The 27,719-nt window shown below is 45.9% G+C and overlaps 2 protein-coding genes across 16 annotated transcripts in view; both read left to right on the top strand.

The window, feature by feature from the left end:
• The window catches only part of SYNJ1 (synaptojanin 1), a 93,022-nt gene extending 81,876 nt beyond the window's left edge, over nt 1-11,146 (top strand). For 9 of the 14 annotated variants that reach the window (XM_019800047.2, XM_034656209.1, XM_034656236.1 and 6 more), the window contains 3 exons: nt 1,012-1,120; nt 1,360-1,577; nt 8,113-11,146. In XM_019800047.2, the coding sequence (XP_019655606.1) occupies nt 1,012-1,120; nt 1,360-1,577; nt 8,113-8,916 (1,131 nt within the window). In that variant the 3' untranslated portion in view covers nt 8,917-11,146. Of the gene's footprint in view, nt 1-1,011; nt 1,121-1,359; nt 1,578-5,630; nt 5,655-8,112 lie in introns of all 14 variants that reach the window. The other 5 variants (XM_034656255.1, XM_034656272.1, XM_034656260.1 and 2 more) reach the window with 2 other exon arrangements.
• A 4,365-nt stretch (nt 11,147-15,511) lies between these two features.
• On the top strand, nt 15,512-26,693 carry CFAP298 (cilia and flagella associated protein 298). 2 transcript variants are annotated; one of them, XM_002919581.4, is made up of 7 exons: nt 15,521-16,165; nt 18,483-18,650; nt 19,697-19,764; nt 24,095-24,253; nt 25,128-25,259; nt 25,981-26,076; nt 26,366-26,693. In XM_002919581.4, the coding sequence occupies exons 1-7, from the start codon at nt 16,027-16,029 to the stop codon at nt 26,474-26,476; spliced, it is 873 nt and encodes a 290-aa protein (XP_002919627.1). In that variant the 5' UTR covers nt 15,521-16,026; the 3' UTR covers nt 26,477-26,693. The 2 variants fall into 2 exon arrangements, with proteins under 2 accessions (XP_019655607.1, XP_002919627.1); XM_019800048.2 differs by lacking the exon at nt 18,483-18,650 and having other exon boundaries at nt 15,512-16,165.
• The last annotated feature ends 1,026 nt before the right edge of the window (nt 26,694-27,719 follow it).

Consider the following 27,719-nt stretch of genomic DNA (forward strand, 5'->3'; position numbering starts at 1 on the left):
TTTTATTATTTATTCGACAGAGATAGAGACAGCCAGCGAGAGAGGGAACACAAGCAGGGGGAGTGGGAGAGGAAGAAGCAGGCTCATAGCAGAGGAGCCTGGCGTGGGGCTCGATCCCATAACGCCAGGATCACGCCCTGAGCCGAAGGCAGACGCTTAACCGCTGTGCCACCCAGGTGCCCCTCCCTGGCAGTTTTCTGTGGCTCTTCTGAAAGTCAGAGCAGCAGTGGCCGAATCCCAGCCTCTGTCTCAGAACAGAGAGATCGCATTCAGCTCTCCACTGAGCTCTCTTGGCCTCTTTAACTCTGTTTCTGTTGGTGCTGCTAAAAACCTTGCAGCCGGTGTCCCAGCCCTCGCCTTCAGGGCCAGCACTCTGTGTCCTTTGTGCTTCTAACACCGCCAGCCTCCCCCGGTACCCACGCGCGCTCCCCACATCCCTATTTCAGTGTGGTTCGTTCAGGCTCTGGAGCACCTGTTTTCAGTCTGGTCGCAAGCGCATTCCCAGACTCACTGTCTCAGTCTGCTTTCACGCGGGTGCCAGTCCGCGAGTCCAGGCGGCTTCCCAGTGCAGGTGGCTGCTGCTTCCCGGCGCCCCAGTGCATGGGCTCCCTCCCCCTTCCGTTTATCTTCCAATATCTTCCAATATTCACGGCTCCCCGCTTCGTACCTCAATACTCAGTGCTGGAGATGTTCATTTTTAGAGATCCAGATATGTCTTTCTGCATCTCAGGCTGATTTCATGGGTTTTCAGGATGGTCTGGTAGATAACCAGCTCGACTCGGGACCAGCTGAAAAAGGGTCCCCTACTCCTCCTCCATCTTTTCTTCTCCCCCAAAAGGAAGGTTTTTAAAACTTAAGATTATATGACTACAAATAGAGAGCAATTAAAATGACAAGATGGGGGCTAAGGCCAGAGAGGAGACTAAATGAGATACAAAAGCAAATATTTTTGCAAAATCTTATCTATCGAAAATAAGTAAACGTCTCAAATGTTATGTTTCCCATTTTTAGACTATTCCACCCCGTGCTGGAGTGATCAGTGCCCCACAGAGCCATGCTCGGGCATCTGCTGGAAGACTGACCCCTGAAAGCCAAAGCAGACCATCAGAAGTAGTGAAAGGTAGACCCTGTATTGGAAATACCAGTTTTGTTCTGAATTTTTTCACGTGTCCTTTTCCCCCTCCTCTCACCTTCCACAATGTGCTCAAGTAGGGCCAGCCTTCCTTCTTGCCGCAAGAAATGAGGCTGCTTGGTGCGGGCGCGGGGAGGGGGGGACTAGAATCTCCCGAGACTTCGCTGAAGGAAGAACAGAATATGGTTTTCTAGAAAATACCTAACACCTGAAAATTCATCGTTTAGGGTCAGTTCTTCTTCCTGAACCACTGAAGCCTCAGGCCGCCCTCCCCATGCAGCCTTCTCTGCCGCCGCCCGCTCAGAAGATGCAGGAGCCTCTGGTCCCTGTGGCAGCGCCTTTGCCTCAGTCCACCCCCCTGCCGAATTTGGAAACCCCGCCTCAGCCACCCCCTCGGAGCAGGTCATCCCACAGCTTGCCTTCAGAGCCTTCGTCGCAACCGCAAGTAAGTCCCGCTGATGACCGAGATGGCGCTCCGATACCTTCGGTGTAGCCTTTGAACAGACTGACCTTAATCAACCCTTTGCTGAGATCAGGGCTTCTCAGAGGGCGAGCTTAAAATCGGGTTCTTGAGGGAATTTCCAAGTGGCTCCCAGCCGGTTTTATCTTGTTAACGTTTAAAGCATTTGTGACTTTTTCATTTTTTAAATGCACGTTTTACTTTAGGATAGTTAATATATTAAGATGAACAGTCGTGTATTTTTCTTGGTGTTCACAACTAATGTATTAGTTTTGGCTTTCACTTTGTGGAGAGAGATGCCTTACCATTTGCAGTATGGTTAATTTCCGGTAAACAGAGAATAATCCTTTTGTTCCTCCAGCTGCGAGCAGTAGTTCTTTTCTGTGGTGGAGCTGGCCCTGGGGTCCTCAGGTATTTCCGTGTCAGTCGTGGGTCCAGTTTAGATGTTTCGGCTGTGCAGCAATGTGCTTATTGACCAAGTAGAAACCATCAAAAGAATAAGGTCACCTCATTAGTGTTGCACAGAAAGCAGTGCCATTACCTTAGTGGGTGAAAATCATAGGATCACAAGGACTTTTGCTATGCCAGTGTGGCCTCACATTGGAGAGACATCTGGCGTGTATATACAGAGTTATTTTTATACAGGGATAATCATGCAAGTTAGATTGTTTTATTTTATTTGGATGTGGTTTTACTTCGTTTTGTTATATACATTCCAGTAAAATTGTTAAAATAAAATTCATGTTTAGTAAGGACATTTTTTTTGTCCAGCCTTACAGTTTATTTTATTCTAAAATTTTAACTTGAAAATGCCATCAAGGCCAAAGAAATATGTAAGGTTTTATAAGTCTGTTTTTAAACTTTGTAAAGATCTAAAATACACAAATATTACACATTGGCAATGCCCCTTAAGCACATTTACAAATAATAGTTTATATCTATTTTTATAGATCTCCTGGATGTCCAGCTAGTAGGCAGAAGTTAACAGCTTCTTATGCTTCTATATGGTGAAAACAGATATTAAAGTAAATATGAGTCTAAAATGAATATTGTTAGCACTTAGCATTTTCTCAGACAATTGGTCACATTTGTAAAAACTGAAGAAATATATATAACTGAGAGAAATAAAATGTTCTCTTAAGCTGATCACTCTCATAAAGTATTCTACATTTTTTAGTTCAGAAAATTGAGGATGTCGGTGATATATAGAAAATTGTAGAAATCCTTCAAACAATCAATGTCCACTATTCTTTTCTCTCTGCCAATCCACTTTTAGTGAGTCCTGAATTTTTCTTCTCGTTTTCTTGTAATGTGTACTATTGTTTTTGTTTTTCTTTGGTTTGGTTTTTTTTACATCATTGGAGGGTGGGTTGCCTGGATGACTCAGTCGGTTGGGCACCTGACTTTTGATTTTGGCTTGGATCATGATCTCAGGTTCTTGGGATGCAGACCCATGTCAGGTTCTGTGCTCATTGGGGAGGCAGGCTGCTTGAGGTTCTCTCCCTCTCCTTCCCCCGTGTCCACACACATGCACACCCTCTCTCTTTCTCTTTCAAATAAATCTTTAAAAAAAAATTTTTTTAACTTTATTGGAATGGCCAAAGGAATGCTGAATAAAATATTTTTAAATGTAATTGGAGGGCAAAAAACTTTTAAACTAGCCGTCTTAGAGCTTTCTACTACTGTTTTAAGAGAGAAAGTGAGCATCTATTTCATAGTAAAAGTGAACCTTAATTCCTAAGTCTGTAATGGTGAAGTATTCTTAGACTAGTATGAACATAGATACAGTACTCTGAAAAACTTGAGAAAGAGCAAACTGTCCATTAAGATTGCAGTTTTCAGTAGAAAATAATAACACAAAAGTCCCATAGGACAAATATTCCCATGACTACCACATTATCATTTTCTTAGGTCATTTTCCATGGTTTTGTTTCTGTTTTTCATCGGAATGGGTGTGGTGATTTGGTGGCAGACAACATGTGCTTCGTGTGTGGCCTGGTGAAGAATGTTCTTCTCGAATCTTGTATTATCCACTTCATTGAAACTACCGAAGATGTTTGTTTTAAATTCTAAATATTCTTTTCACCTCAGTTATTGATATCAGATTCCTCCAAACATCACACACACACACACACACACACACACACACACACACACACACTTTTCTTTCTTGGGGGAGCGGGCATCTTATTTGTGTGCAGACTCTCTTTGGAAAGGATCACAGAGTGGTTGACGGTTTCCCGTCAGAGAGTGCTAGGGGTATGGAAGGAAGGGAGGCATTTTACCTTCTCGTACGTCTTGAATTTTGGACCATAAAAATAATTCCTATTCAAAAAATAATAAATATCTAAAATTTGAAAATCTCCCAGAGCTATAGGTTGAAAAGGATAAGAATTTGAAATATGATATATTTGATATTTTGGTGTATATGAAATAGTCTTTTAATTGAACACTTAGTAATTTTTACAAGTCTCTATTATTAATTCTGCCCAAAAATCTACAAGGCATTTAAAACATAAAAGCATATATGGCCCAGCTTTACTTTTTATTATTATTTAAATGGTCTTTGACTCTATAATTCTCTATGGAAAGCATTCATCCAATTCAAATGATTATATAACATGTACAAAATGTTGAAATGCCTCCCTTCTCTGCCTGACGTCTGGCATCTTAGTTATATGATTGTCATCTAAGGACCCGAAGTTAGGAAATTCAACAGGAGATAAAGAAACAGCCTCACTGCTTTACCATTGTCATAAGAGCTGACAGGAAGGGAAGAGACCACATAGAAAATCTCAGCATTCTGGATCTATTCAATAGCTTCTACCTTCTATCACTGCCAGAGCTGAGACACGTAACCCCGACATCATTGAGAAAGTATTTGTTTAAATTCAGGAGTCTCGTGTTTAGTAGGCAGGAAACTGTTCGTGCTTAATATACTTCAGAGTGGTGACTTCCTCAATTGTTAAAATGAGTTTTGGTATTTTAAAATAAGGTAAGCTTTAGATATTGGAGAAGAGTTGCTCGGGACTGTTTTTGAGACTACTGTGTTAAAAAAAAATACTGCTGTGTTATGGAAAGATTTCATTTTTAAACAACAAAAATAGGGTCCAGTTTCTTATTTTTTTGTACCTTACAACTAGTAAATTCTGAAGTGAATTAATGATAGTGTCATCCTTCTGAAAATTTGCATAATGTAGAGTATGCCTGGATCCTGATCATTTTGTTAAAGTAAATTCTGATTTGCAGGTATTTGCAGGTAGTAACTTTGCAAAGTGGTGCCATTTTCTGCATTTTCTCTAATGGTGATAACCCCACAGGCTATCTTGTGGCTGTTGTCCTACTCTTCTTGGGCCGCCATAACAAAATACCATAAACCAGGTGGCTTAAACAATGGAAATGTGTGTTCTCACAGTTCTGGAGGCTTGAAGTCTGAGATGAGGTTGCCAACACAGTTGAGTTCTGGGGAGGGTATGGCTTCCTTCTCAGTGTGTGCTCACATGACCTTTCCTCCGGGCTTCTGGTCAGGGAGAGAGCAAGCTCTCAGACATGGGCTTTCCTGAGGGCACAAATCCCTCATGAGGCCCCACCCTCCTGGCCTCATCCAACCCCAGTGCCCCCCAGAGGCCCCACCTCCAAATACCAACACATTGAGAGTTCAGGCTTCACCATCTGAATTTGACAGAGGTGGGGACACAAACATTCAGTCCATAACAGACGGCTTGAAATATCTTAGAGCTCCCAAAACCTATGTGGAATACTATTTTTGTAGTGACAAAACTTTGAAGTAGCTAGTCATCAGCTTCTGACAAAATTAAAGTTTGAGCCTTAATTTAACATTACATTTTTTATTCAAAATTACAAAAGAAATTGGAGTCGCCTCGAAGCGTGCTGTGAGATGCACATGCCGCCACCCTCGGGTTCTGCACATAATATAGAAGTAAAAGCATTTTGAAGACTGAATTGTTAGGGTTGCTGGTTGGTCTCAGATTGTCCTCCTAACTCTTTCCTTTGATGTCTGTGTTCCCTTTCTCAAAGCAGGAGCAACCATCAGGGTAACAGGTATCGGAATCTTTCTCAATCTTATCTGTGCTTTTCATCTGTCTTAGCACATTAGATGTATGAATCTTTCGCTTCATACATCTAAAGTTTCACCCATTTTTAAAACCACCTGTCCACATTAATAAATTATATTATCATACCATAAACCTGCTTTTTTTTCCTTAGTATTTCAAGTTTTTAGGAACCATTTTAGTTGTTCTTGTTAATGCTTTACCATTTTTTTGCTTTGTTTTTTACGAAAATTAACAAAACTAAAAAGTGTAACTTCAAGAAGGTAAGCTTTAGGTATTGGAAAGTCTGTTTGGCAAGACCAAACTGGGTCTTGGTTTTAATGATGACATAATTACATAAATAGAAAATTCAACTTTTTTCCTTAGGTTTCTTTTGGGAATTTTTTTTTTCAAAGAATTTTAGTAACAAGATTATTTTTGGTAAGGAAGAACTGATGATTTAGAAAGATAAAAGTTAATATTATAACAGGATTATTTAAAGGTCCCTCCAACACCTTTCTCTGTAAAGGTATCACCATTTTTAAAATGTTAATTCATCACAAATCCTGCTTAGATTATAAATTAATTCTAATACAGTGAATGGTGTTGTGGCTCTCATTGTAATTTCAAGTCTAATTGGGTAAAATGATCTTGCTTCTATCAAATTGCCTTTGAGGTATTTTGAAAACAAATTTTTTTATATGAAAGTAAAGATATTTAAACATAGAGCATTCATTTGCCAAGGGCCTGCTATTCTAAGCTGTGCAGAGCATAAAATTCTCCTTTCCTATAATGTCTGTGTTGTGGACTGTTCCATCTGCCATGGGAGAATTGGGTCCTAGACCCAATAAGTTACTCCCATTTTGTTGTATTAATCATAAATAATACAGAGATTATTAGTAATGTAGGGTTAATTGTAATTTTTTATGTCTATAATTTGTCTGTTAAGCAGATTTCCATATATAAATCTGCCTACCTTTAATACACTTAGAATGCAGTTTTGAATCTGCTAAATGTTTGCTTTTGTACAAATTTATTGTCATATCAAGTTGAAGAAAAATATACTTGTTTATTCAATTATAAAGTATGTTCTAGGACAAATGAATAAAACAATCAGATACTTGAAAGTTACTCACTTAATGAAATTATCTACCATTTCCTTGTACAAATGAACAGCCTTCCCTGTTGTTAGAGTAGCAAGTTACTGTTTCATAATATGCAGTTATGGGTTTTTTTGGCGGGGGGGGGGAAACTGCTGTTCTTTTTTTCAACATAGTTCATGAACATTTAGTTATTTTGATTTCACAACTACCTGAATTCATTTTGCATAGTGCTTCATTTTGTTACATTGCAGGTCTTGAGCTAAAATTCTCCCTCCCCTGCCCTTTCCAACCAAAAGTTTGTCTTTTCTTTAAATTTGGCATCAATATCCCAGTCACGTATTTAGTTTCAATAATTGTGTACAGTTGCTATTTTTTTTTAATTAAGATGAAGTATCTGATGAGCTAATTTGCTAATAAGGCCAGGGTTCTCCTTCCCATAAGAAAGGTTGGCTTTGCTTAGGCCCATAGCCACGCTCCACTTCCTCTGGCTTCTTCGTGAACTAGGCACAAAGTGCACACTTGTTATGACCACGAAGTAATTTGGAAGACCTCTCCTACCAGTTCACAGCCAATTCTGTCACATAGAAAGGGCTGCGTACCACTCATCTCGGTTTTACAATACACCAAATAAAAAATGGGATTTCCCCCCCCCCCGCTTTTAAACAATCATTGTATATGATTATTAATAAGGATGTCTGTTTTGGAACGTTTGTTAAAAGATGAAGAAGGTCAACTACGGAATATTGTCACATTATTCACAGAGTTCGGTCTACCAAGGAGAACTTAAAAGGCAAAGAATGCTTTGAAAATTCATTTTTCCAAATAGAAAAGATGCATTGTCTTTAACTTATGAATACAAATATACTAATAAAATCAATTTTCATTCATAAAGTTGAATTTCCATAGTAACATTAACTTTAAATAAAAATATATTTAAAAGAACAATGAAACCACATCATCATCATAGACGGGTGTTGGAAGTCTAATATATAGATTTAGCATAAGTTCTGAATATGGGTTTCTTAAGTTTATGCTAACATTTGATAGAACAGGGCATGAACAAAAGTCATTTGCTAATAATTCTGTACAATTTTCCATCTTACCATATTAGAAATTGCATGAATGAAATGGGTTCTTTTTAAATTCTTTGGGATTTAAAAAAAATGTATCTAACAAAAGGGTTTATTTAGTAGGGGGTTTTTAAAGAATAAGGTTTTAGTTGTTTTATCTTACTTAAATCACTGGAACCAAACTATATAAAGCTATTTTTACTTTGAAACTTGTATACTTGCCCCCCAAAATGAAGAATAATTGAGACAGGAAGGAAAGGGGGGTTATTAAAAATATATATTACCTTTTTTTCAGGTAAAAACAAATGGAGTCTCTGCTGTCAGACTGGAATCGCCATTAAAGAGTGACCCATTTGAAGATTTGTCATTTAATCTGCTTGCTGTATCAAAGGCTCAGTTATCTGTTCAAACATCGTCTGTTCTAACTCCAAACCCAAAGGGGTTGATTCAGTTGCCTTCTGCAACACAAAGTAACATGAATACTTTGAGTTCTGTAAGTTGCATGCCTCCAATTCCAGCCCGGAGTAAATCCCAGGAAAATATGCGATGTTCTCCAAACCCATTTGTTACTAGCTTGACCAGCACAAATCCTTTTACAGACAGGACTGCTGCTCCTGGAAACCCATTTAGAGCCGAGTCTCAAGAATCAGAGGCAACTTCATGTCTCTCCAAAGAAGAGCCTGTTGCTGACAGTCCTTTCCCCTCTCTGAAGCCTCTTGGTCATAACAGTAGCAAGCCTGCATCTTCATTTGATGGTTTTAAGGACAGTTTTGATCTGCAGGGCCAGTCTATGGCAAAAATCAGCAACCCAAAAGGATGGGTAACCTTCGAGGAAGAAGAGGACTTTGGTGTGAAAGGGAAGTCAAAGTCAGCTTGTCCAGGCTTACTGGATCATCAGCCGAGTTCACTTTCTGGCTCCAGTATGGCCTTTGATGATGACTGGAATAAAGGTACAAATGTTCCTCTCTATGTATTGCCATCAAGAAGACCACCTCCACCTCCTGTCACTCTGCTCCCACCTGGCACCACCCCTTCTGTAGCTCCTTTCACAACCTTGGCATCTAAGGCATCACCCACACTAGACTTTACAGAAAGATAAGGTTATGCAATAGAAAACAATTGTTTTTATTTGTTTGTTTGTTTGTTTGTTTGGGCAGGTTAGAGCCAAATGAATTGGGCATTAGTTATTCATTATGTGCAATAAGTAATTGTTAAGTGCACTGATGTTGTCATGAAATACCACTATTTAATGTGTACAAAGTTGGAATATGTGTATATTGGAAATAAGGAAAAAAATCCTTCTCATTATTAACTGGAGTTTGGTGTGTTTCTGTTTGGATAAGTAAGAGAGAGTAGTAGCCATAAACAGTGCTCAAAACTTTAGAAAATAGTCCTTATTCAGAAATTCTTTGTCAGTCTTCTCTGAAGAATCTCAAAAAGCTGGAACAACTTTTAGCTGACATTACTGCCAGCTCTTTCATACTTGGTAACAATTGGCATTTCCAAGTGTTTACCAAAGAGCTATCAAAGTTATACTGAAACAATTTTGAAAGGCGTGGCTTTTAAAAAAAAATGTGTGTGTACACACTACACACATATACATATATATATACACTTAATAATTGCAAAACTCATAACTTAAATTCTAGGATATAACTCAGACCAAATTTTACCTGAAAGTTATAACAGTTAGCTTTTCAATATCTCGTTACCCAAAGGATGGCTATAAATGAAGTTTGGACATTTCATTAATTTTCTTTCCAAAACTAGAATCTCACTACAGAACCAGATTTTCCTACCATTCCATCCCCCTCCCCCAAACATACCCGTAACACACATCTCTGTTAACTTTGCACTCCAGCACCTCCATATGCTTTTCTCTGGGAGGAGGTTCTGGAGCTGGGAGCAGCCAATTTTGTGGATGGACACTCCAGCCCTTACAAAAAGCACTGTGGCCTTATCTGTCAGGAAGGCACATACCTCCAAGTTCAAGGAGAAGTATTAGAGCTAAGCATACTCCCCTCTCTCTGCACTAGGATGTATGTTGCCCATTTCCCTCCCACACTTTGTCTTTGCTGCTTTTGCTCTGGAACTTCGTTAGCAGGAAGGCTGCCATCCTCAGAATGCTTGGAATTGGGGATCTACTCAGTGTGTATGCTCTGTCCCCTTGAGAGGCTCCCCAATACATCCGTGATGCTGCTTACATTTTTAGAGGCCATCCCTCAAATCAGCTGTGGATTTTGTCTCCTGCACTGCCAATATGCAACTGATCCTGCTTTTATTAATTTTGTGAAGTTCACAGAATTTTTACACAATGTAGTATTTTGATATCATTCAGTAATCCCAAACAGAGAACTCCTTGGGCAATGGCTGTTTTGTTGTCAGTTTAAGTTAAAATCATCTCTACCCATTAAGACTTATATTAACGTTTCTTTTATATATAAGAGTTGTATGTGTCCACCTAAATTCCATTGTCCACATTTAACCTTTAGAGATGTGCATTGGGAGAATATCAGAAAATAGAGTTCATGGCTAAGATTACGTGAAATGGAAAAGCACAGCAAACTGCATTGCACTTAAATACGTAAAGCAAATCTAGTAGGAAAAAAGCACTTTTCTAAATGCTCAAATGTTATCAGAATACTATATTTATAGAAGTAATCCTCTTGTCTGTTAACAGCCCAGATTTGCTGTTAGAAATAACTCTTGGGAGTTTTACATTGTGCTTTTGGGGGGTTCTAATCATTTCAGCAGTAGTATATTTTAAACAGCAGTATTACTATAAGCATTGTGCTTCAGAATGTGAATTAACTTGTTGAAACTGTGGCTTTAACATCTATGTGATTAGTGTATATGGTATTTGCTCTCCATTAGCCGAAGAATTCATTGTCAACTTCACTAGTGCAAACTGCAGTTCTGTGAGCAATTTCAGTTTCCTATTGAATATTAAACTACTGTCTAAAATATACATATCGTGCAGCAGCTCAGCCTTTATCGGGAAAACTATATTTGGCAAGTTGCTGAAAGGGCACAGAGTTATGACAGTTAAAGGTATGCTGCAAATAACTAGCCATTATTCTGTGTTATTAAAATATTTACCAGTTCTGTTAAAAGCAGAGCAGAAATTAGACACTAAGGATCTCTTTGTGAATTCTTTGTTCTCTAGAGTAGATTGCTGTTTATATGTAAGAATTTTATTGCTTATGTGGCATACAATATTTATAACTATATACTTTATAGAAGTACAGTATTAACGTCAGTGGTATACCAACATTCTGTACATATCCTGTGAAATGTGCCGTCATATGAAATAAATATACCTGTCTTTACCATGTTGACTGCTTTGCTCAAGAGGGAAGAATTTTTCTCAGCCATTTTCCTTGAACTTTTCATATCCAAGTTTAATGACATTTGGGGATTAACTCGTATTGTCAAATAGGTATTTTAATTCAAGACCCTATTTCATCCGTTTGACTTCTCCTTATAACGCTCTAGAAGTAAGAAGACATTCTGAGAGTAACATCATCATTAAGAAGTCCATGCACTTATTCTGTAAGAGAGGCCCTCATTCAAAGTCTTGTTGGCTTGAAAATAACACTGAAGGAGGAATGATGATTTTCTAACCCACATCAAAAGAAGCAAGTGGGGGTAGGAGGGAAATAGGCCCAAGGACAGCCAGACATGAGACTGACCTAAGATAACCCAAAGTGCAAGGCCAAGGCTAGTAGTTCCTCTGAGTATTGACTTTTTTCAGTCCTGTATGATTGCTATTCAGAACAGTAAACTTGATTTTTTTTTTCAAGATTTTATTTATTTTAGAGAGAGCATGAGCACAGGGGGAGGAGCAGAGCGAGAGAGAGAACCTCAAGCAGATTCCTGAGTGCAGAGAGCCCATGATGGGACTTGATCTCAGGACTCTGAGATAATGACCTGAGCCGAAACCGAGAGATGATTGGATGCTTAACCAAGTGAGCCAACCAGGCACCCCTAACCTTGATTCTTAAATTCATTAACCTCTGACTAAGAAGTTACAGAGAATAATAGGCTTTTAAAGAAACTTTTGATTTTAAGATGACTGAGATATGTATACGCAGTTGTAAGAAATAATACATAGAGATCCCATGTACCCTTTATGCAGTCCCCCCTACCCAGTGGTAACATTTTATAAAACCATAGTGTAATACTACAACCAGGACCTTAACATTGATGCCAAACATTCCCATTACTGGGAAGATCCTTTGTGTTGCCCTTTTCCTGGCTGTCTTCCCATCCCATCTTCCCTTGCTTGTCCTTACCTCCTGGCAACCACTAATCTATTCTCCATTTTTATAATTTTGCCACTTCAAGAATGGTATGTGACCTTTTGGGATTGACTTTTTTTATTCTGCATAATTCTCTGGAGATTCATCTAAATTGCATGTGCCAATAATTAATTCCTTTTTTTAAACAAGATTTTATTTATTTTAGAGAGCATTTATTTTATATAGAGAGAGCATGAGCAGAAGGAGGGGCAGAGGGAGAGGGAGGGAGAGAATCCTAAGCCGACTCCATGCTGAGTGCAGAGCCCAAGGTGGGACTTGATCCCAGGACCCTGAGATCATGACCTGAGCTGAAATCAAGAGTTGAACACTTAACCGATTGAGCCATCCATTCCTTTTTATTGCCGAGTGGTATTTCGTAGAATGGATGTACCATGGTTGGTTTAACCATTCACCCACCCCTTGAAGGACATCTGGGTTGTTCTCAGTTTGGGGCTATTATAAAGCTGCTATGAACATACTTGTACAGATTTTTGTGTGAACGTAAGTTTTCGTTTCTCTGGGATAATGCCCAGGAGTACAATTGCTCAATCGTAGTGTAGTTGCATGCTTGTATCTTTAAAAAACTGCCAACCATTTTCCTGGAATGGACCATTTTACATTCCCATCAGCAGTGTGTTAGTGATTCAATTTCTCTGCATCCTTGCGTGGGTTTGCTGTTTTTGATTTTAGCCATTTTAGTAGAGGATATATCGTTGCGGCTTTGTTTCCTTAATAGCGGATCATGGGGAGCATCTTTTCATGTGTTTATTTGCCATCTGATATCTTCTTCAGTGAAATATGTCTTTTGCCTATTTTCTAAATGGACTGGGTTTTTTTTTACTGTTGTTTTTGAGGGTTCTTTGTCTATTCTGTATACTCGCCCTTTGTTAGATATGTGGCTTGCAGATATTTCTCCCAGTCTGTAACTTATCTTTTCATCCCCTTCACACATACCCTGAGCTCTGCAACTCCACAAACTAACTATAGTAATGGTGCTTGACACAGGATAACCAAACTCACAAAAAGCTGATGTATAAATCAAAAATTCCTGTTTATTAGTTTTAGAAACATAAGTCTGACCACATTTAGTGAACATGTGGAAGAATGGGAACTCATACACTGTTGTTGAGAAGGGTAGATTGGCACATCAATTCTAGACAGCAATTTAACAACATCCAGTAAAATTCATACACTCTGGGGGCGCCTGGGTGGCGCAGTCGTTAAGCGTCTGCCTTTGGCTCAGGGCGTAATCCCAGCATTCTGGGATCGAGTCCCACATCAGGCTTCTCCACCAGGAGCCTGCTTCTTCCTCTCCCACTCCCCCTGCTTGTGTTCCCTCTTTCGCTGGCTGTCTCTCTTTGTCAAATAAATAAATAAAATCTTTAAAAAAAAAATTCATTCACTCTGTCACAAGAAATTTGACTTGTAGAGAAATTATAGTGCATGTGGAGCAGGACATGCATTGTTTGTAATGGTAAAAACCAGAAATACAATAACCATCAGCAGGGGAATGGAGTGACCTATTCATGCAGTGGAATACTATACAGCAGTGAAAACGAGTTAAAAAATAATACAGTATGACATTTATTTAAAATTTAAAACATGCAAAACAATATCCTCTTCTTTAGGGAGACATACATGTGTTGATGGTAGAAAAACAGCCAATGGGAATGAAAAACTCAGGATAGTAGTTACCGTTAGAGAAGGGGAAGAAGAGAATGGAATCAGAGAGGGACGTGTGGGAATTTTAACTGTATCTTTAATGTGTTAGGGCTTTTTAAAAAAAATTCTTTTTTTCAATAGCCTAAAAATTTGTTCTTTTCCTCCCTGGTGGCCTGAGATCTAGCAGCCATCATGAGTGACTTATTAATTATCTAGACCAGAGCCTTCATCGCTAATGTATTGCTTCATTAGATAAAATGGTCAAAGATGCCCTTCACCAAAGGCAACAGTACCTAAAATATTCAGAGAAAAGTTGTCAAACTGCACAAGAGCACACAGATCTCACCCTCTGTCTGAAAATTCAGAACCCATTTGTGTGGTGGCAAGATGAGGCTTTGGCACGATTTATAACCACTGAAACCACCCTGAGAAAAAGCTACACACAAATTTGTGAGACCTGGCCTGTATGAGAAGAAAAAGACCGTAAGAGAATACTGAAAGGATTGTAATAGAAGAATAAACTTACCAGCACTACAAAGGCAAAAATCAGTGCCGACAAAGATTAAAGATACTACTGCAAGGGCTTGATCTGTGGCGCTTTGGCAGATTTTCTACCAAATGATTAGTAAACTACACATTTAAACAAAAGTGGATGAGTACATGAGTACTCATGAGTACTCCACCAGTACATGAGTTTTCCACACTTTTCATTAATATTAAAAATTACACCCAGAGACCTTGTAATACATGAGTTTGTGGATAAATGGTTCTCACTGCCTAAAAGGCAATAGACACTGTCAACGAAGTTTTAAGCGGTAGTTGGCTCAATGAATACAGAATCGTATTCAGGATGAACAGGGGGATGGCCTTATGGCCAGCAGTAAGGAGTTCAGAGAACACAGGAGGCCCCTTTCCCCCTCTGGGGAGAGAGACATTTGCCATTCTGACCAGTACTGCACGTTCCAGGGTCTGGGTGCTCCCTGCCCCAAGACTAGAGACGAAACACATCTGCTCCCTGGGCTCCATACCCTGTCTGTCCAGGATCAGTCTAACCACGTTCATATGAGGCGCTGGATTGGCTTTGGGCATTTCCTGGCCCGCAGTTACACATTATCCGCTCTGCCGCCCAACACCAGGGATGAAGTTTCCACCGTGAGAGCCAAAGTTTCAGGAATACAAAGCAGCGGGTACTTGCAACGTTCAAATCAATTTGTATTCGGCAATGGCCGAAGGAGATAACCAGGGTGGTGGCACCTTGTTATCAAGGGCTCAGGGCAAATGTCACCCTCTCCGCAAGGCACTCCTTGGCCATCCAGTCTAAAAAGCCAATCGCCCTATTTGGTTTTCTTTAGACTTCTATTTGAATTTGCCTTGTCCCCGTATTTTTTCTCTTCGTCACTTCCACTGGAATATAAGCTCCATGACAGCAGTGACCCTGGCCTTGCCGCGGTGTCACCGACGCCTGGAAGAAACAGCGCCTGTTCAATAAGAATCGGGGGGGTGGGGGACTGCATAGTTTGGGAACGGTCGCTCCTGCAGCAGCCGCTTCCGAATCAGCGGGCAGAGCACTGCTGACACTTTCTCTGGCCCCTCGGCGCCAATACCCAGCAACCCGCGCGCACTTTCCGAACTTCTCCAGACCGGAAACAGCGGGAAGCACTTCCGGAAGTGGTGAGTGGTGGCGGCGGAAACGCCGCTGACACTCGGAGAGGCGGTGGGGGACCTGCTGCGGGGCTCGGGGCCCGGAGGTGCCCACCGCCCCACCCAATCCCGACCTAACAGCCTCCTCCCACCCCCCCCCATCTCTCTGGGGAAACCTCGGGCCCAGGCGAGTCGACGGGGCGTCCCGCGCTCCCCTCCGGCGGCTTGGGCTGTGTTGGGCGGTCGCCCAGACAACAGGCACTTCCGGGAGCGGGCTGCCGGCGTGGACAGCGGCCCCCTTGGACTGTGTGGATCGTTGCCCGGCAGCGCCTGCTTCCGGGAGCGTATTGCCGGGCCTCTCGCGCTGTGGCCTAACCACCTTAGCTTCTGAGTGGAGCTGGTGGCCTCTGTGTTTCTTTGTTGCTCCTGGCAACAGCCACTTCCGGGCCGAGTGCCGGCCTCCCCCGTCCCTGCATCTCTTGCGCCGGAGCGGGGAGCTCCGACTCTAAGCAGCAGTTAGTCCGTGGTCACCGCTCGCCCTCGGCTTATTGCGGGCCGCGCCTCCCGGGCCTCCTCGCCGCCTCGGCGGGGTCTCCGGGGCCGCCATGGTTTTGCTGCACGTGAAACGGGGCGACGAGAGCCAGTTCCTGCTGCAGGCGCCGGGGAGCACGGAGCTGGAGGAGCTCACGGTGCAGGTGGCTCGGGTCTACAACGCGCGGCTCAAGGTGCAGCGCGTCTGCTCAGGTGCGGCTCGGCGAGTCTACGGCTGGGACCATGGAGTCCGAGCCGGGGCGGGCCCTGGAGGGCAGTGGGAACGGGTCATCCGGGATGGGGAAGTGGGGCGGGAGCCGCAAGACTTTCTCGGGCCGGCTGGGCGGGGAGGAGGGGGGTGGGGGTTAAGTTTTCTAAGATTTGCAAAGACGTGCGGCTGGCGGGCTTGGAAGGGGACACCGGGGTTCCTCTGAAGAGCCAGCGGAGCGCGTGGAGACGCCGGCACCTGGCGGGTGGGCGAGGCTAAGGGCCGGCCGCAGCGCCGCGGGGCCCGGTGTGAAACAGCCCAGGAGAGGGAATAATCCGCGGGCGCCGCAACACTGGGCCGCAGAGCAGGTGTAGTGGCATTTGCGCAGGTGGGAGAGATGGGACCCCTGGCCCTTTTCAGAAGGTGAATTCAGGGGCGCCTGTGTGTCTGCGTTGGTTAATCGTCCCACTTGATCTCAGCCCAGGTCTTGATCTCAGGGTTGTGAGTTCAAGCCCCGCACTGGGCTCCATGCTAGGCGTGGAGCCTACTTAAAAAAAAAAAAAAAAAGGTGAATTCACTTCTAGGGGGGAGCACCTGACTTAGAACGGTGCCCCGAGGGTGGGAGGACCCGCAGAGTGTTTTCTTGTTCCTTGCCCTTCTCCAGGAAATAAAGCCTTTTTCTTGTATTACAGCATTTGGTCACTTATGTCAACGATCTAGAGCAGCGCTATCCATCGACTTTCCGCAGGGAGGGAGGTGTTCCCTATTTGTGTGTCCAGAAAGGCACCCACTAGCTGAACACTACCCAGGAACTGCGTTTTTAATTGTATTTTTTTAAGATTTTATTTATTTGAGAGAGAGAGAAAGCATGAGCAGAGGGAGGGGCAGAGGGAGAGAGAAAGGGAGGAGCAGACTCTCAGCTGAGCAGGGAGCCCGATGGGGGGGGGCTCCATCCCATGCCTCTGGGATCATGACCTGAGCTGAAGGCAGATGCCCAACCAACCGACCCACAGAGGCGCCCCAATTGTATTTCATTTTAATGTAAAGAGTCAAGTGTGGCTAGTAGCTAACACATTAGACAGCACAGTAGTTGACATGAGGATACTCTGGATGTGGTCTAGAATGTTATTGAGTGTTTCTAGAATTATAATATGTGATTTTTGTGCCATGGACAACTCCATAAGGGTCATGGTTTCTACCTTTATGAGGCAGACATACAGCTTCTTAGTAAAATTTACTGATTCCAAAACAGGGTCAGTATTACATTTTTTTTTTTAATTAAAGCACTGGGGAGAAAAGGGACTCCAATTTATTTTTCTATAAAATTATTCATTGAAAACGTGGTGCCAAATGTTAATAGTCATGTTAGTGACTATTCATGTGTTCTGTAGCCCCGGTTGAACTGTGATTCAGGCAGGCCCCAGTGCTATGCCTGCCAGAGACAAGGATGACTGAGACCAGCCCCTTCCCCCACATACTTAGAGTCTGGTACGGGGAGAGACAATAAAGACCCCATGAAGTTACACTATTTGTTTTGTAGTATTTTATCATTATGGGCCACCTGGTGTCTTCCTACAGTGCTGTGGGAAGACCTAGACCTGTGTGCTCTTCCAGAGGAAGGAAGGAAGGGCAAACAATTTTGCATGTTTAAAATGTGGATTCGTTTTGGAGTAAATATATGTGGGACAGGAAAAATACAAAGCCATGCTTTTGAATAGTGAACAGGATACTAGAAAACCAAAGTCTTGTCCCATCTCTGCCACTTTGGAAGGGCATGAACTACCTTAAGTCCTCCCCACTGATCAGATTTATCCAAATTATTTATAAAGTAGGTATTCAAAGTAGCAAGGCTGAGCAAGCTTCAGATGATAAGAGCTGTAAGTTAGGGAAGACGAGGATGTTGATTCTCTCTCACCTACCTCACAAGATGAACCTAAATCATCTGCGTGAACACACTTGGAAATTGTAACGCCCTTTGTGGATATGTATTCAGAATGTCAGTGAATTTTAATTTGTGCTTCCTGAGGGCCAGGAAGTACACCACAGCACAGGATCAGAGTAAGGATCACAGCACTGCTGCCTGGGACCCTGGTGAGTTCCTAAATTCTCGGTGCTGCTGTTAACGTAGGACATGTCCGGGACCATTTGTCAAAGGTCAAGGACAGACCCAGCACAAACCAAGGGCATCTAAGTGTTTGGTAAATAAAACAGGAAGCCGATGGGCAAGACCCCTGAGCTCTAGGGAGCTTACGTTTCAATGAGGTAGAAAGTGTTGCGATGATGGTCATGATCCATGTTGTCTAACTTTCTCTTATTTTTAAGAAATGGAAGAATTAGCAGAACATGGCGTATTTCTCCCTCCTAATATGCAAGGACTGACCGATGACCAGATTGAAGAACTGAAATTGAGGGACGAATGGGGTGAAAAGTGTGTACCCAGTGGGGGCTCAGTATTTAAAAAGGATGACATTGGCCGAAGGAACGGGCAAGGTAATCCAGCCTGCGTCTTCTGTGTGCACGCCTGGGTACAGCAGCACGTACGCAAGAGGCCCCTTACGTGAAAACAGTGCCCTCGGTTTTCTGTGCGAAGCAGTGCGATGCTGCACTGTGTTACTAACTCCCTGGGGTGCAGTGCAAATCCAGAATGAACTGGGTGGGTAGAGGAAGCGTCTGTCTTCTTTGCAAATGCATTGAAGGTTCTGTTCTGTTACGGTGTGCAAGTGCTGGGGTTTATGTCGAGATTCCGTGAGAAAGAAGGAGATTAATGTCGGCCCACGGGTCGCCACGTGAATGGAGGGCATGCCTCTTTGTGCCCCCAGTACATGTCAGAGCATTCTGAGTATTCCCCCTTTAGTGTATGCTTGATCGGGTGGAATTTCAAGAAGAATAGATGGTAACCCATTCTGATAGCTTATCCCTTTAATCTGCAGAAAAAGCTCCATTTAAAAGACTCTTAATTGATCACTGAACAAACACCTAAGTATCTGCTGTACCCCTAAAACGCTGTTAGGAGGAAGAGAAATACAAAAGTGTCCCTACGAGGACTTCACAGACTTAAAAAATATTTTTGAAAGTAATAGGAATTTTTAGTAGTATTTCCATTGAGTTTTAGCCTGGAAAATGGCTGGCTGTCTTCCACATCTTTTCATACATAGACTCATTGTCAATTTGGAGAGGTTCTTTGCTTTTTAGAAGGAACTGCATCAATGAGAAAAATAATAGTATCTCATAAGAACCAGTTAATGGTTCGTGATTCATCTTTAAACTGGTATTGTCTTAAATTAGCCACTGCTGTTCTAACACAGCTTTATGTTTCTAGCATTTTCAGTGTCTAAGCCATACTTCTCTTCAGGAAGAAGTTAAGCTTTGAGAGAGTCTTACCTGACTTCTCACAGTCAGCTCTCCCGTGTCCCTCGCCTGGGTTCCACGCGGGTCCTTCTCTCATCTTCCGACTTAGCCAGGAGGGGGGTTAGGACATTGAAGAAGAATTTTAAACGTGGCCGTGTCTCTCCCTCTTCCCTGTTTTATTTTCATAGCTCCAGATGAAAAAATGAAGCAAGTTTTAAAGAAGACTATAGAAGAGGCCAAAGCAATAATATCAAAGGTTAGCTTTTGAAACGATGCCCTAAAGCCTGTCCTTTGAAATACAAACTCCATGTCTGGCTTCCCGGCCTTTTCTTTTTTGTTTAGCTTTCCTGAGTCAAGGGAGAGCAGCATGCTTGGGGTGGCCCCTTGCTTTTCCTTTCCATAAGGGAGACCGCGTCCCCCCAGTTTGCACAGGTCAGACGGAGACTGTGTCCGGCCTGTGTGACTGCCGCTCGCGCCGGACCGCAGGTCACACTGTGTGTGGTACGACTGGGAGCCGGCACCTGGGCCATGTTGGAGGAGCTTAGCAAAGTGACACATAAACATCGTGGCCCTCAATTAGCTCTGTGGGTATTTGATTGACCTAGTACGTGCTGATACGAGTTACTTCTTTGTGATCGTCGTGATAATACAAAAACTATTTCCTAGACAGAGAAGCCTAAGTCCTACCACCGGCAGATACCGTGAATCTGGAGGAAACGGATTTAAGCTGTTTGAGGAGTTGGGTTTTCGATCAGTTGCTTTATTTATGTGTTGCCACTGGTGGTTGTTCTCACCCCCTCCCCCCCAAGGCCTTCACAGTGGATAGCTCTTTGTGCAGGGGTGGGGGCGCTGGGGAGGTTGGTTCTGCTCCTCCCGGTTCCCTGGGCAAAACTGCTACTTCTAAACCACTGTGTCCCAAATTCTGCAGGCTCTTAACTAATCCTTTTTAAGTCCTTCAGGAAAGACTGCCCTTCCGTGCCTGTTAATACAGCAAAGGCTCTGTGAAGTCCTACAAGGAAGGTTTTGGTTTAGTCCAGTGTTGCCAAAATGCATTTGACCCCAGAGCATTTTTTTTTTGTTTTGCTAATAATAATAATAATAATAATAACTATTAACACCTAGTCAAACTAGCAGCAGTCAGGACGAGTTAGGAAAACAGTAGCCTGGGCACGGCTCTGCACCCTTCACTCCCCATGCTGTGTTCTGCTTGCTTGTCCCCCTCTTCCCTTTGCCTGTGGGTGTGTTTATGTAATTCTCTCCTGGTTTACCGAGCGGTTGCGCGGGGGTCCCCGTCCTCTGCTGCCGTGATTGGCCCAAGGTGCAGAGCCCTGAGCGGCAGGCCTGACTTCCCGCCCAGGGCCCGTTCCACGCTGCCACCAGACATGCAGTGCGGGTCACTGTCCCGTCACCAGACCCTGCCCTGTGGGGCAGTTGGCATTGTGGGTCGGAACACTGTGGGGCAAGCAGGAGAAGGTTCGGGTCCCGTGGTAGGAGGTCCGTTAGGGGAGAGTGAAAGATGGTGGAACGTCCGGACAAGGTGGATCCTTGGGAGTGAGATGACTGTGTCTCCGCAGCCCCTTTCCCTGGGACACCCCTCTGCTGAGAGCGAGAGATCATTGGGGTGTCTGTTGTCCTGAGGCCACACCAAAGTTGCTCTGTCACCCGGACATGTTCCCTGGCCAGGGTTCACTGCCCTTGGCCTTTGGAGGAGCTTTTACAGAAAATGACTCTGGCCCCCACCAATTACTGTTGGTGGCGCGGTGACACCCTCCCAGCAGAAGCCTTCCCTCATGTGAGCCCGCATCTGAGAGCTCAGCTCCCCGTTCCTTCAGCATACGTCTCTCATGGGAAAACCTGATATGTTTTGTGGGGATTTGCGTCAGGAAGCAGTCTCATGAGCCCCCCGGAGTCGGTGAGGGAGGACTATCTCCTCCACTTCACAGATGACAACCTAGCTTTCGAGAGTTGCACTCTGGGCGTCGAGTAGACGGTCCGCCTTCCTCCCTCAGGCCACAGATCCCGCCTGTCCTCCTCCCCCCTCTCTGGGACCTGGGTGTCCACGCCACAGGACGCCTGCATTTTCTCAGAAGCAAGGATTTTCTCCTCTCTCCGTCTTACTCATCTACCACTCGGCCACACTATAACGCTGTTACCCAGAACGGCCCCAGCGCAGATGTGAGCCCTGACATGCCCCCCTTAGCGCAGGACCTTCCATCCTGCCCTGCCGTGGGGCCCCTCTAACCCCACTTCTCTAACCCACCTCCTTGCCCAGCTGGGCCCCAGCCAGCTCTCCGGGGCAACAGGCCCTGGGCTCTGAGGCTCCGAATGGCCTGTGTCCTGCCCCCTCTCCCTCCCTGTGGGCAGCTTCGCTCGCTGCTTGGCAGAGAGGTCAGGGCTGTGTGGCAGGAGCCCTGTTCTCTGTCCCTGGAGATTGGAATGACCCGCATCTCTCGCCCCTCCCCACCGGCTCTCTCCCATTTCTGCTGCTGCTCCCACGGCAGCCTGTCTGGGCTCCCCTTCTGGAAACCCAAGACGGGGGTAATGCCCAGTCTCTCCCCTCCCATGGGCTGCATCTACCCTGTTAACGCACTCAGGCCTCTCTCCTTCCCCGGAAATCAGTGCTCCGCAACCTCACCCTCACTGCACCCTGCCGCCCGCCTTTCCCTCCCAGTAAGCTTCCCAAAGCTGCGGTGCTGTGTGTGTGCATGGCTCCGATCTGCCCGGCTTTCTCAGGACCCCGTCTCTGTTTCGTTCCCTGAACAGTGACCGCCGTCTTGGGGCCGCCAGTGACCCCCTCATCCACTGATCTGAGGCTTTTCCTGTCTGACTCTGGCCTTGGAGCCCATGGGGGCTCCTTCTGCCTTCCCGTTCCCTCCCAGCTCCCTGAGCACCCTTGCACTTGCTCTCACATTTGCTGGTTATCAGAGTGCTTTCTCTCTTCTGCTCTTCCGCCCGTGGTTTCCCTCCGCTGCCAGATGCACACTTACCTCTGCAGGTAACTCAGATCTGCCTCCTGGCCTGACACCTGCCTTTGCACCTGAGTTTCCGCCTGGTTCCTAGATGGTTTACCCGAAAGCCTGCCAGCCGGGACTTCAGTCCCAGCTTTCCTGGACCTGAGAGCTCACTGATTCCTTGCTCCTCTCCCTGTGCTCTGGACCCAAGAAGAAGCACTTCTTGTAGACTTTGTGTCAGCTGAGCCCCCGGTGCCTCGATTACACAGGCTGCAGCCCTCCCTGCTGCCACCCCTGAGCCTCAGCTTGGGTCCTGTACCATCTGTCCCACGATGCCTCTCCGACCCCACTCCTCCTTCCATGCCTCAGCCACTGCTTTAGTTCAGGCCTTTCAGACCCCAACAGGGTAGGCTGAGTTCAAGTTTGACACCAACTACTTGGGATTGGCGCAGTCCCTGCAAGTGAAAGGACAAGACCCTGGCAAGGACCCCCTCCCCTTACTTCAAACACCAGGTCACCCACGCTTCTTCTGTCCTGGCTCTAAATTTGGAGGTTCCCACGACCCCCCTCCAGGTTCATCAATTTGCTAGAACAACTCATAGAACACAGTGCAAGTGCTGTGTTTACTATTATAGTTTTGTTACAAAGGATACAACCCAGAAACCACCAGGTGGAGCCTGGGGTAGGGGCAGCTCACAGAGTGCCATGCGCTCTGCCTGGGATTCCAGGCCCCCACCTCCGAACGTCCACATGTCCAACCAGGAAGCCCCACTGAGCTTCACTACCTGGCATTTTTATTGGGCTTTCAGTACGTGGGCGGAGTGAGCGTATTGGCCACGTGATTTAACCCCTCTCCAGCCCCCTGCCTTCCCCTGGGGGCGACTATGGGAGTTAGGTCTGGAAGTTCCAACCCTCTAATCCCAGCTTGGTCTCCCTGGAGTGGCCAGCCTCTCCCTTGACACAAGGTCCCATGTGGGTCACCTCGTTAGCATAAACTCTGGTGCGATCCAAAGGGGCTCATTATGAATAACAACAGACAATCCTACCACTCAGGAAATTCCTGGGGATTTCAAAGCGCTGTGCCAGGAACAAAAAGCAGATGTATTCCTCACTGTCTCACTTCTTCCTCCCTCTGTGCTCCTCTGAGCCTGCCTCCTGCTCTTCCCCCTGGTGGGGGGGTGTTCCTCTCCTACTACAAGGTTAGACTCCTGGCACTGCCCCTCCTCCCCAGGGGAGCTGTCCCTGGCCTCTGTGGCCCTTCCAGCGCGAGCCCAGCTCCCCCGCCTACCCCAGCAGAGCAACCCACTGTGCTTACCCACTGCTCTTTGCTTCTGCTGGTCCTGGAGCACCCTGTCCCTGCCTCCACCCTGTCCCGTACCCCCCTGGGCCACCTTCCTCCCAGATGTGGCCTGATCCCCTCAGTCTGTGCTGCCCAGTGTCCTCCCAGCCCCGCTCATAGTCTGCCTCGTGGTCTAGGCCGTGGTGTAGACGGAGTGGCTTTGGTAGCGAGCGCTCTCAGAGTCCCTTTTGTTTTGCTGGCAGTACCTGGCAAGCGGCTTGTTCAAGAACTTGATGAATATGTACAGAATGGATTAGCCCTACCTTAAATAGTGATGCCAGGCCTTGTCCTTTCAGAAACAAGCGGAAGCCGGAGTCTGCGTTACCATGGAGATGGTGAAAGATGCCTTGGACCAGCTCCGAGGTGCAGTGATGATTGTGTATCCCATGGGGCTGCCGCCCTATGACCCCATCCGGATGGAATTTGAAAATAAAGAAGATTTGTCAGGAACTCAGGTATGCGGCTCTCAGGCATTCTGTAAGGTGGGTCCGCCTCTGGCTGGAGCGCTTTGCCCCATACTCAGCTTAGGGGAGGACTCCGGGGTAGCGCTCCTGGGTGAGGGCCCACAGAAGGGCAGGCAGGAAGGCTGTGAGGCTGCCTATCAGGAGGAACTGAAAACATTCCCATTTTCTTTGGCCGCTGGGAGGCCAGGAACCTCATTTGTGCCTGTTTCTACCCAAAATGTATTGGTCACTTTGCATGGAATTTTGTGTTCTAGCTTTACCTTTTGCTTCCTGTTATTTTCCTGCCTTTATGTTCCATTTTCCCTTGTTTTTCTCATTTATTCCTTATCCTCTTGGGCAGTACCGTGGATCTGAGCCATGTGAAATAGGTGGGATATGCAGAAGCAAAGAGCCTCCCGATGCATGTATTTAAAACCCAGCAGGACTCCAGTGTTCCTTCCTGGCAGGATCCTGAAATTCCACCTGAGAAGGACCTTATAGAGAAGGGTCCAGATGAGATCAGATACTCCCCACTTCCCAGAACAAGTTAACTGAGTCGGGGCATGAGTTGAAAACAATAGGAAAGGCACTGAAGCGAGCAAGGGTGGAGCGCCTGGGTGACCCCGGTGGTTAAGTGTTTGACTCTTGATTTTGGCTCAGGTCATGAACCTCAGGGTCATGAGATCAAGCCCCGCGTCAGGCTCCGCTCAGTGTGGAGCCTGCTTGGGCTTGTCTCTCCCTCATTCTCTCTTTCTTTCTCTCTTAAAAAAAAAAAATGAACAAGGTCTTTAACTCGGTGGAGGGGTTGGTTCTTCCCNGGGGGGGTGGTCACACACTGGGGGCAGTGTCCTGATAAACCTTAGAGCTGGTTCTACTGCGGCCCCAGGCAGGACTGAGTGTCATTGAAGAATCAGAGGCCCAACTGTGGTGGGCAGCCAAGGAGCTGAGAAGGACAAAGAAGCTTTCAGACTATGTGGGCAAAAATGAAAAAACCAAAATTATCGTCAAGATTCAGCAAGTAAGTAGTTTTGCTTTAACGTGACACAATTTTTTGTTATTATTTTCCAACCGATAAAAATTGAGAATAAATCTGATATACCCTTCTCATTGCAAATACTTAAATCCCAGTAGTCCAGGCTTAAAATAAAACCATCCTCTTTATGCACTGAAAACACTGGACGAATGTATGGCTTGATTGACACTGTCTGGAGTTTGTTTTAATGGGGGGGGTAGAAATGCCGTATTAATTTCAACTTTAGGAATGGGCTACAAGTAACTAAAAATGTTTCTTGAAATGAAAACTATAGCCCAGAGCCCTGATTTCAAGTTTTCAAGGTACTGATACTCTAAACGAGGGGGATGTACCAGAAGCCTTTACGGACAGAGGTAGCAAAGAGCTGTTTCTCCGCCAGGCGCTCTGGTCGCAGGCTCTGTCACAGTCCTTTCTCTGTGATCTCGGGGAAACAGCGCCCTCCGTGATGGTCTCCCTCCCTTCCACCCTGGCCCTGCAGTGGCTGACGGGGGAACGGCCATGACAGATGGCACTGTCCGGCCCCTGGTCTCCGGCCCCCGTGAGGGCCCCGGGGGAGGGGCTGCTGGAGTCCAGGCCTTCCCGTGATGATCAGAATGGGTCACCTGAGTAGCTGTGGGCAAAGGCAGTTGGAGACATTGAGTGTCACCTCCTGGACTGCCCGTGGAAGAAGGCTGTCATCCATTCTGCTCTGCCTGCGTCTCTTCAGAGGGGACAGGGAGCGCCAGCCCGGGAGCCAGTGATCAGCAGCGAGGAGCAGAAACAGCTGATGCTGTATTATCACAGAAGACAAGAGGAGCTCAAGGTACCCGGTCGACAGAAGGTTTTCCGCATTCGCCCCCTTGCCCCACCCGAGCGCACCGGGCAGTTTGGGGGGTGGCGAGCTCTGCTGGATGCAGGGAGGGGGCCTTGCTGCAGCTCCCGCCTCTCCTGGGCCACAGGGACCCTGCCCGCTGTCCCACCTGCATCTGAGTCTGGAAGCATCCTCGCGGGGAGGCGGGGAGCGGGAGTTTGGACACAGGTTTTTTCTGTGTCTGTTGATGTGGCAAAACACTTCCCAGAAATGCCTTCCAGCGCAACATTTTTATTTCCAGAGATTGGAAGAAAATGACGACGACTCCTGTTTAAATTCTCCGTGGGCAGATAACACCGCTTTGAAGAGACATTTCCACGGAGTAAAAGACATCAAGTGGAGGCCAAGATGAAGTTCGCCGGCTGACGATGCTGCCAGAAATACCAGCTCGCCTTTCCTTAGGCAAATAGTACAAATTTAAAAGATCAGTAGTAGTAACAGTAAGGGCGCCTGCGGCCCTCTGTGAAAGATGTTGAAGTTCTAGTTTTCCTGGGTTTTCTTTCAGTTTGAATGTTTAAAAGAAAAATCATTCAAGGTTTTAGAACTTAATAAATACATCCTCGAAAGAATCAGTGATTTTTATTTCAGAACAACTGTTTAGTGTCTGAGGTTTTTCTCTGACAGAGTACTAGAGATGGAGTGACATTGTCTTCTTCCGGATTTCTTTGTTTTCTGTTCTCACCGTCGCGGCTGCGGTGGAGGCTGCGGTGGAGGCTGCGTGGAGGAAATGGAAGGGCCTCTTCTCCCCGCGAGTCCTGTGTGCACCGCGACGCTCGGCCGCTAGAGGCCGCTCGAGGCCGCCCGCTGCCCACCGCCCTCCTTCCGTCCGCCGCGTCTGTGATCGCCCAGCCTCCCAGGTCAAGTTTGCCTCCTGGCCGCTGCCTCACTGGCCTTGCTTTCTCTGCCTACAGGCTACACCCGTGGTGGCGGCCGGCTAGCAAGCTTGTCTAACCTGGAAACCGAATCAGTTCTTCTGTAATTTCTGGGCTTTTCCTGCAAACGAATGCAGGCCCTGGTAACAGACGGTTGTCCCTCATGGGCTGGGCCTGCCGCTGTCGGGGTGCTAGGCTTCCCCCGAGGCTGACGATGGCGTCGGGCGCAGTGGCCACCCGTCATCCAGACTGGTTTTCTAGGACAGCTTTGGTTTGAAACCCCCTCCCATCATCCCCACAGACCCTGGCTTTCGGGCTCAGTTCCTCTCCCAGACTGCCTGGGCTGCCAGAGTGGCCTCGAAATCCCGCCTGCGTGGCTTTCGGTCTGTAGAATGCTGTGCCCCTAGTTGGAGCACATGCAGTGTGCTGGCCCTGAGAGCGAAGGGAGGGGGACTCGCCCTGCCCGGCCCTGCTGTGCCCCCCGCAGCCACAGGGAGGGAGCTCTGGCAGCAAGCGGCCAGTGGGCGTGCTGTACCTGCTGAGGGGCAGGCTTCCCGGGGCGCAGGGCCGGCCACTGCCCCCCTCTGCCCATCTCCAGCAGCAAGATTCGCCAAGACGCTGCCCCCTGCCTGGAGGGGAGGACTCGGGTCCTTGGCAGAGACTGGCCTCTCAAGACCAGAAAGGACCTCGAGCACTCCACAAAGGTTCTTCTCCCCAAACCTT

Source organism: Ailuropoda melanoleuca, chromosome 1, assembly GCF_002007445.2.
Source record: "Ailuropoda melanoleuca isolate Jingjing chromosome 1, ASM200744v2, whole genome shotgun sequence".
Taxonomy (NCBI): domain Eukaryota; kingdom Metazoa; phylum Chordata; class Mammalia; order Carnivora; family Ursidae; genus Ailuropoda; species Ailuropoda melanoleuca.

Coding starts and splice junctions, on each gene's coding strand:
- CFAP298 (XM_002919581.4), top strand. CDS start 16,027: ATGGTTTTGCTGCACGTGAAACGGGGCGACGAGAGCCAGTTCCTGCTG. Junction 19,765..24,094: donor CCAAAGCAATAATATCAAAG/GTTAGCTTTTGA, acceptor TTGTCCTTTCAG/AAACAAGCGGAAGCCGGAGT. Junction 25,260..25,980: donor TTATCGTCAAGATTCAGCAA/GTAAGTAGTTTT, acceptor GCGTCTCTTCAG/AGGGGACAGGGAGCGCCAGC.